Here is a 10,524-nt window from a genome sequence, read left to right on the forward strand (position 1 = left end):
TGTTTTGCACGAATGTGGAAGAATACTGCATCCCAATCTCCCATCATCAAAAGCTTTCTTTTATAGAAAGAGGGATTTTCTCACATTGCATGGAGCCCTTCCGCTTTCTGGGGACCAATAAAGAAGGCTGCTTCCCCTGCCGTTCCGCCTGAAAAACCACACACACAGACACCAGATGAAATAGAAAAAAAAAACGATGGGTGTTTTGGAACTGTGGTCCTCGCAAAGGTTCTCTTTGTGAAAGTGGCCATGTTTGATCTATACAGACGACATATTGGGTTAAATGGACTGCAGCAGAACCTGGTGTCGTGGTATCTCGATCAAAAACTTGGTAGAATGGAATTAGAAAACCAAAATAAAATATTTTTTGACTCCGTTAAGAATCTGCGAAACGTTAAACAAAGGAAACCAATCTAATTAAAATTTTAGGAAGAATTACAGTGATAGTCAGTTGGTATCTATGCATTCTGATTTTAAATAAAAACACGAATAAAGTCTCATCTCTACGTAATTGAAGGGCATTGGAAGAAATGTTGGAAAACTAGCTTTAAAAAGCGGAAACAATGGTTACCTAGCTTTCAAGAAGACAATTCATAATGTGGTACTGGCTGATGCTGCACCAATGACATGAAAACAAACTACAAGAGATTCAACTTACCAACATCTTCATTGATCTTTCACCCAAAAAAAAAACACTTTAAAACCTTTAAAAAAGTTAAATGAGCCAGTAACAAGTTTTAAATCACAGGTAACCGAAACGAACCAAAAATTGAAAATTAAACTGTGTAGAGAACATTGTAAAATTTTCTTATGAATAAGGCTCACGGTAACATACTTTAAGAACTGGTTGAATCTCAACTTCATGATTTATTTTTTTTAGATTATTATTTATGAGGAACTTGAAGAAAATTATTTTTCAAGAACCTTGGGAGTCAGGCTATATTGTAGAAGTTTAGACATGTTCATAGTGTAAAACCTTGAGTAAAGATCCACTGTAGGTACTTGAATAAAGCTCTATTGCAGAATCTTGGATAAAGCTCCACTGTAGATACTTGAATAAAGTTCCATTACAGAATCTTGGATAAAGTTCCATTACAGAATATTGGATAAAGCTCCACTGTAGGTACTTGGATAAATAAGTATTTTATGAATAAAATATATGAAGTCTGAATGTTCTCTGCACAGAACATTAAAAAATGATTTTTTTTCACTGGACTCGTAAACTAGACGGAACTGTTTCTGACAAGGGCAGACTGCTATTAAACCTCATTATGCATAGTAATGTTAATTATACAGAAGGAGCTGAATTTAAAGTTAAATATTACTTTAGTTAATGTTTCTCATATCACATCACTGCCGACCATTAATAGCATTCAGTGTGGTGTGCATTTTTCCATCGAATCAAATTAACGTTATTTAGTGCAAATAACACAAAACCATATATTTCAAGTCACTGAAATAAATATTTCTTATCGACTGAAAACGTGCAGTTTAAATGAAAGACGTGTTTATGTAAAAAAATAAAAAATAATACAACTTTGGGGTATTGAAAAACAGCGATGTATTAAACGAAAACTTATAATAACAATGCAAGTCGATGTGACATCGACCAGAAATACATGTTATAAAGAAAGTTTTTTGTATACACGTTGCTACAGTTAGAAAGTGTGTGCCTGCTATTAAAATTTTGCAGAACGAGTGCAGTTTCACGTATTAATATTATAACGAGTTTTTTAAACGTCATCAGTTTGAATCCTTCAAAAAAATGCCGGCCGTACGATGGTCCATTCTTTCTCGGGTGACAAATGAGTAGAACGAGAGAGAATCGTCGGTTTCAGCTCGGCGTCGCCAATGTTCTCTCGGCGGTTCGTCGATCTGCAGCGGGAAACGGCGGATTAAAAATGTACGCCTGTTCGTACGCTAGCTGTTCATCAGCACAAAGTTGGCATGCAAATCATACATCAACGCCGCCCGTGACAAGTCTACCTCCTAAGCTCACCGAGCATGAATAATAAATCTCTTCCATATTTGAATCCCAATAGGGGCCTCAAGCTACATGAAACTGGAAATAAATGCGTGCATAATTTTTTAACAAGGACTGAGAAGGAAAATATAATTTTGCGCTTTCAAAACGATCTAATTATTCCACTCATTAATGTTTAGAAAATTTGGCACAGGAAACACGAACAAATATAGTAGAATTCAGATATTTAGAAGGACAGGTAATTATGTACAGATACCTTTTTAAAAGTCACGTGCGAATCTAAGCTACTGTACTTGTCGAAGAAATATCCACTCTGTTTCGTGATCAACATAAAAGAAAATTTTCCAACGATCTACGCCAAGCGAAATTAAAGTAATTATTAGAACTTGGTTAAAGAAAACCCAGATATCATTAGACACTTTTTACTATCAGACACTCATATCCAGATGAACAGATAGTAGTTAACCTGGATAGAAGTGTGAGAATGGAACTCGAAAATGTTTTCTCTGATAGAAATAAGTGAGTTTACGATATTATACTAATAGATTCGAGTTCCTAATCCTAAACTGATTGATGAGTGCTTACACTAAATAAAATAACAATAATACCCAATTCTTATGATTCAAAAACAACAACAAAAAACTGTTCTTAATGTAATTTTGCTCTCCCGCGCCATCTATCGAGAATGTTTAAACTTTAGCTAGCATGGATTCGTTCAATGCAAATTTACAAGAAAACTCCATAAGTTTCCAGCAAGGGTAACAGGCACATTTTTCTTGTAGTTTGAAACCCTAAATTTGGTGTCAGAGAGACAGAGAGTCAAAGATCGTATTTTTTAAGGTAAATTTGCTTTGGAAACATGTACAGACTGTATTTTGTATTTATATGTCGTGGCACTTTTCTGACACTTTACTGGTAGAAGTAAATACAAATAAATGAAATACTATTGCGTCCTATGTGTGAGAACCATCACTCACGTTTTTTGTTACTCATTTTGTCTTTAATTGTGCAAATGGCAAGTCACTAATCAACGAAACATTTGAAGACGAAATCTTATCCTTAAATGATCTTTCTTTTTCTTAAGTTTTAATGGGATTCTTTGAAATATATTTTCTGTCTGTTGGATGGGATTTTTTATCCAACACTTTACACTTGTTAGAGTCATTTAAGACGGCGTAAACTTTATCAATACCATCTGAAAAGACTCCAGCAAGTCTAATGGTAAAGATAAAGACTTGATGAAAATTGTGCCATGTTATATTACTCCAGTCAGTGTAAAGTGTTGGAAAAAGATTCTACCTAGCATAGAGAAAATAAACTTCCAAGACTCCTTAGCTGTCAAATATTTATGGATTTATAATCGATTTTGTTTCCCTCAAACGCATAGTTTACTCGTTTACTGTAGTCTTTCGCAGCTGTAAGTTTTCTGACATACAATGCTAAAATCAGGTGCTCAATTTCACCGAAGTGGACACAACAGGTAACCAAAACTGGTTTTTCTGTAAACGAAACGACCCATGATAAATCACGTTCGATACTTACTGCCATCTATTGGCCTTTTTTCGATACTATAGTAGAAACTAAGATCTGGCCTAAAGTTGGTTTCTGTTAAGTTCGCTCGAAAATAAACAATATAAAACTGAATAAACGTTAGATGTCTATAAGGAGAACAATTTTAAAGGTTTCATACCTTGACAGAACAGAAAATTCAAGCTATATATAAGCCATTTAAGTCTTAATCACAGTATTTTGTCATATCTGGAAAAACGCTTCGAATTATAAATCACTCTCATTGGTCTCTTTAAACGTATAGAGAAGTTCAAGCTATAAAGACTCCACTTAATCATGTCCTCCGTTTGGACACAAATAAATCTACGGATTTACAACACTAAAATCAGGGGTTCGATTCACCTCGGTGAACACAGCAAAAAAAACCGATGTGTCTGTGATATAAAACACACGCAAAGAAAGTTACTGAGACAAAGCTACAAATCACCTGATTTTACACAGTGCAAGGGATAAAGAAATTAGTTCACCATAGTTACTGTATCAAAGAGGAAAAGAAACTAATCCACCATAGTTACTGTATCCAAAAGTTAAAAAAAATTATTCACCATAGTTACTGTATCCAAAGGATAAAGAAACTAATTCACAATACTTACTGTATTCAAGGGGTACAGAAACTAATTCACCATAATTACTGTATCAAAAGGTACAGAAAATAATACACCATAGTTACGGTATCGAAGGAATAAAGAAATTAATTCACAATATTTACTGTATCTAAGGGATAAAGAAACTAATTGACCATAGTTTTTGTATCGAAAGAATAAAGAATCTAAAGCCTAATAGGTACTGTATCAAAAAGATAAAGAAACTAATACAGCATAGTTATTGTATCCAAGAGGTACAGAAACTAATTGAAAATAGTTACAGTATCCAAGGGGTACAGAAACTAATTCACCATAATTACTGTATCCAAGGTGTCCGAAAACTAATTCACTATAGTTACTGTATCCAAGTGGTAAAGAAACTAATTAGCCATAGTAACTGTATCCAAGGTATAAAGAAACTATTTCACCATAGTTAGTGTATCCAAGGGGTGCAAAAACAAATTCACCATAGTTACTGTATCGAAGGAGTAAAAAAACTAATTCACTATAGTTACTGTTTCCAAGGAATAAAGAAACTAATTCACAATAGTTACTGTATAAAGTTGTTAATAAACTAATTCACCATAGTTACATTATCGAAGGGTTAAAGAAAGTAATTCACGATAATTACTCTATCCAAAAGATAATGAAATAATTCACCATACTTCCTGAATCTCAGGAGAACAGAAACTAATTCACAGTAGTTACTGTATCCAACTGGTAAAGAAACTAATTCACCATATTAACTGTATCCAAGGGGTAAAGAAACTAATTCACCATAGAAACTGTATCCAAGGCGTTCAAAAACTAATTGAAAATAGTTACTGTATCCAAATGGTAATGAAAATAATTAACCATAGTTACTGTATCGAAGGAAAAAAGAAACTAATTCACCATAGTTAGTGTATCCAAGGGGTACAGAAGGGGTGCAGAAAGTAATTCACCATAGTAACGCTATCCAAGGGATAAAGAATCTAAAGACCAATAGGTACTGTATCCAAAAGACAAAGAAACTAATCCAGCATAGTTACTGTATCCAAGGGGTACAGAAATTAATTCACCATAATTACTGTATCTAAGGGTTAAAGAAACTAATTCACCATAATTATTGTATCCAAGGTGTACAGAAACTAATTCACAATAGTTACTGTATCCAAGGGGTGCAGAAACTAATTCACCATAGTAACTGTATCCAAGATGTAAAGAAACTTATTCACCATAGTTACTGTATCGAAGGAGTAAAAAAACTAATTCACTATAGTCACTGTTTCCAAGAGGTAATGAAACTAATTTAGCATACTTACTGTATCCAAGAGATAAAAAAAATAATTAACCATAGTTATTGTATGCAAGAAGTTAAGAAATTAATTCACCATAGTTACTGTATCCAAAAGATAATGAAACTAATTCACCATACTTACTGTATCCAACGGGTACAGAAACTAATACCAATAGTTACTGTATCCAACTGGAAAAGAAACCAATTCACCATATTAACTCTATGCGAGAGAGAAAGAAACTAATTCACCACAATTCCTGTATCCAAAAGGTACAGAAACTAATTCACCATGGATACTGTATCCAATGAATACAGAAACTAATTCAAAATAGTTACCGTATCCAGGAAATAAAGAAACTAATGCACCATAGTTACTGTATCCAAAAGATACAGAAACTAGCTCACCATGGTTACGGTATCCAGGGGATAGAGAAACTAAATCATATTATTACTGTATCCAAGAGGTACAGAAACTAATTCATCATAGTTACTGTATCCAGGGTGTACAAAAATTAATTTACCATAGTTACTGTATCCAAGGGGTACATAAACTAATTCACCATAGTTATTGTATCCAAAAGGTAATGAAACTAATTAACCATAGTTACTGTATCCAAGAGATAAAGAAACCAATTCACCATAATTATTGTATCCAAGGTGTACAGAAACTAATTCACAATAGTTACTGTATCCAAGGGGTGCAGAAACTAATTCACCATCATAGTTACTGTATCCAAGGGGTACATAAACTAATTCACCATAGTTATTGTATCCAAAAGGTAATGAAACTAATTAACCATAGTTACTGTATCCAAGAGATAAAGAAACCAATTCACCATAATTATTGTATCCAAGGTGTACAGAAACAAATTCACAATAGTTACTGTATCCAAGGGGTGCAGAAACTAATTCACCATAGTTACTGTATCCAAAGAATAAAGAATCTAAAGACCAATAGGTACTGTATCCAAGAGATAAAGAAACTAATCCAGCATAGTTACTGTATCCAAGGTGTACAGAAACTACTTCACAATAATTACTGTATCCAAAAAATGCAGTAACTAATTCACCATATTTCCTGTATCCAAGACGTAAAAAAAATAATTCACCATAGTTACTATACCTAAAGAGTAAAAAAACTAATTCACCATAATTACTGTATCCAACGGATAAAGAAACTAATTCACCATAGTAACTGTATCCAAAATATAAAAATTATAATTCATCATACTTACCGTATGAAAGGGGTAAATAAACTAAATCACCATAGACACTGAATCTAAAGGATGAATAAACTAATTCACCATAGTTACTGTACACAAGGGGTACAGAAACTAATTCCTCATATTTACTGTATATAAGGGGTACAAAAAATAATTCACCTTAGTTACTGTATCCAAAAAATACAGAAACTAATTGACCATGGTTACAGTATCCAGGGAATAAAAAACTAATTCACCATAAATACTGTATCCAAAAAGTAAAGAAACTAATTCACAATAGTAAGTGTATCCAAGGGATAAAAAAACTAAATCATCAGAGCTACTGTTTCCAAGTGATAAAGAAACTAATTCACCATAGTTACTGTATCTAAATGATAAAGTAACAATTCACCATAGTTAGTGTTTCGAAGGGGTAGAGAAACTAATTCACAATAGTTATTTTATCCAAGGGGTGCAGAAAATAATTCACAATAGTTACTGTATCGAAAAGATAAAGAATCTAAAGCACAATAGGTACTGTATCCAAGAGATAAAAAACTAATCCATATAGTTACTGTATCCAAAAGGTGAAGAGACTAATTCACTATAGTTACTGTATCGAAGGGATGAAGAAACTAATTCACCATTGTTACTGTATCCAAGGGGTAAATAAACTAATTCACCATAATTACTGTATCCAAGAGGTACAGAAATTAATTCACATAGTTACTGTATCCAAGGGATAAAGAAACTAATTCAACGTTGTTACTGTATCCAAAAGGTAAAGAAACTAATTTATCGTAGTTAATGTATCGAAGGGTTAAAGATATTAATTAACCATAGGTACTGTATACAGGGGTTAAAGAAACTAAATCACAATAGTTACTGTATCCAAGAAATAAAGAAAGTAATTCAACATAGTTACCATATCAAAGGGGTAAATAAACTAATTCATCATAGTTACTGTTATAAAGGGTGAAAGAAATTATTTCATTCTAAACATTGTATCTAAGGGATAAAGAAACTAATTCACCACAGTTATTGTATCCAACGGGTAAAGAAATTAATTCACTAAAATTACTGTATGCAAGAAATAAAGAAACTAATTTAGCATAGTTACTGTATTTTAAAGGTCCAGAAACTAATTCAACATGGTTACTGTATCCAAGATGTAAAGAAACTGAGTCACCATAGTTACTGTGTGGAAAGAGTAAAAAAACTAATTCACCACATCTACTGTTTCCAAGTAATAAAGAAACTATTTCAAAATAGTTTCTGAATCCAAAAGGTGCAGAAACTAATTCACTACAGTTACTGTATCAATGGGGAAAGAAACAAATTCACCGTAGTTACTGTATCCAAGGAATACAGAAACTAATTCACCGTAGTTACTGTATCAAAGGAATAATAAAACTAACTCACAATTGTTACTGTATCCAAGAATTACAGAAACTAATTCACCATAGAAACTGTATCCAAGGTGTTCAAAAACTAATTGACAGTAGTTACTGTATCCAAGGGGTACAGAAACTAATTTACCTAGTTACTGTATCCAGGGGTTTAGAAACTAATTCACCATAGTCATTGAATACAAGGCGTACAGAAACTAATTCACTATAGTTGCTGTTTCCAAAAAATAAAAAAAACTAATTCTCCATAGTTACTGTATCCAAGAATTAAGGAAACTAATCTAGCATAGTTACTGTATCCAAAAGATAAAGAAACTAATTCACCACAGTTACTGTATCCAAGGGGCAAAGAAACTAATTCACCACAGTTACCGTATTCAAGGGATAAAGAAACTAATTCACCACAATTACTGTATCCAAGGAGTACAGAAACTAATTCACCAAAGTTACTGTATCCAGAGGATAAAGAAACTAGTTCACAATGGTTACTGTATCCAAGGGATAAGGAAACAAATTCACCATACTTAGTGTGTCCAAGGGGTACAGTAACTAATTCACCATAGTTACTGTATCCAAGAGGTACAGAAACTAATTCACCGTAGTTACTGTATCCAAGGGTTTAAGAAAGTAATTAACCATAGTTACCGTATCAAAAAGGTAAATAAACTAATTCACCATAGTTACTGTATCCAAGGGGAAAAGAAACTAATTCACCATAGTTACGGTATCCGAGGGATAAAGAAACTGATTCACTATAGTTACTGTATCCAAGGAATAAAGAAACTAATTCACCATAGTTACCGTATCCAAGGTATAAAGAAACTAATTCACCATAGTTACCGTATCCAAGGTATAAAGAAACTAATTCACCATAGTTACTGTATCCACGGGGTACAGAAACTAATTCACCGTAGTTACTGTATCCAAGGGTTTAAGAAAGTAATTAACCATAGTTTCTGTATCGAAGGTATAAAGAAACTAATTCACTATAGTTACTGTATCCAAGGAGTACAGAAACTAATTCACCGTAGTTACTGTATCCAAGGGTTTAAGAAAGTAATTAACCATAGTTTCTGTATCGAAGGTAAAAAGAAACTAATTCACCATAGTTACTGTATCCAAGGGGTACAAAAACTAATTCACCGTAGTTACTGTATCCAAGGGTTTAAGAAAGTAATTAACCATAGTTTCTGTATCGAAGGGATATAGAAACAAAATCACAATAGTTACTGTATCCAAGGGATAAATAAACTAATTCACTATAGTTACTGTTATTAAGGGTGAAAGAAACTAATTCACCATAATTACTTTATATAAGGGGTACAGAAACTAATTCACTATAGTTACCGTATCCAAGGGGTAAAGAAACTATTTCACAATAGTTACTGTTTCCAAGCGGTAAAGAAACTAATTCACCACAATTACTGTATCCAAGGGGTAAAGAAACTAATTCACCACAGTTACTGTATCCATGGGGTAAAGAAACTAATTCACTATAGTTACTGTATAATGGATAAAGAAACTAATTCACCATAGTTACTGTATCAATGTGGAAAAGAAACTAAGCTACAGATAACTGTATTTTATTATTAGCATATAGAAGCCTGAGTCATGCGTATCTGTATTGTTCTGAATTCTAAGATGTGATTGATCCACAGATGACTGTATAGTATTTGCATCTACAAGTAAGTTTAAATCGGTTATTTTTAGATATGCACTTACGAGGTTCATTCAATACATCACGTTACCTTTAGCATCACCAGAGGAGTTTCATTTGTGCATCAGTTTCTCTCTTTATCTATGCTTAATTTTTACTTGTTGTGAGTAACTACCTCTTTTTACAATATCAACACGAGATTTTTTACCTCTTGGGGGTAAAGATATTTTCGTCAAAAATTCGCACGTAAAGTTCGTAGGCCCAGTACTACTCGCACTCTTTGCTTATAATGTTATGTCTGGAATTAACTTAATGTTTCTCAATACTTAAGCCTGACATCACCAGATGGTTAGGGCGCTCGACTCACAATCTGATGGTCGAGGGTTCGAATCCAGTTCCCACCAAACATGCTCGCCTTTTCAGCCGTAGGGGCGTTATAACAATACGATTAATCCCAGTATTCGTTTGTAAAGGAGTAGACCAAGCATTGGCAACAGGTAATGATTGATGACTAGCTGGTTTTCCTCTAGTCTTACACTGGAAAATTAGGAACGGCTTGTTCAGATAGCCCTTGTGTAGCTTTGCGCGAAATTCAAACAAAGAAACAAAACACTTTATGACTGAGATAGCGATTTCGTAAAGTTGAAAACCACCTTAAATCATTCCGTAAACAATATTCCATAGAAATAAAAGCTCCCCCGCTAATACAGCGGTAAGTCTACTGATTTACAACGCTAAAATCAGGAGTTCGATTCCCCTCGGTGGGCTCAGCAGATAGCTCCGTGTCGCTTTGCTATAAGAAAACACACACAGAGAGAAACAACAAAGAACGACTTAAAC

At 33.5% G+C, this 10,524-nt stretch overlaps 1 protein-coding gene across 1 annotated transcript in view; it reads right to left on the reverse strand.

The window, feature by feature from the left end:
- LOC143236323 (adenylate cyclase type 7-like) overlaps nucleotides 1-251 on the reverse strand; it is a 51,358-nt gene extending 51,107 nt beyond the window's left edge. The window contains exon 1 of the mRNA XM_076474600.1: nucleotides 85-251. Coding sequence (XP_076330715.1) covers nucleotides 85-251 — 167 coding nt within the window. The remainder of the gene's footprint in view (nucleotides 1-84) is intronic.
- Nucleotides 252-10,524: the final 10,273 nt, after the last annotated feature.

The sequence above is a fragment of the Tachypleus tridentatus genome, chromosome 13 (genome assembly GCF_004210375.1).
Source record: "Tachypleus tridentatus isolate NWPU-2018 chromosome 13, ASM421037v1, whole genome shotgun sequence".
NCBI classification, from domain to species: domain Eukaryota; kingdom Metazoa; phylum Arthropoda; class Merostomata; order Xiphosura; family Limulidae; genus Tachypleus; species Tachypleus tridentatus.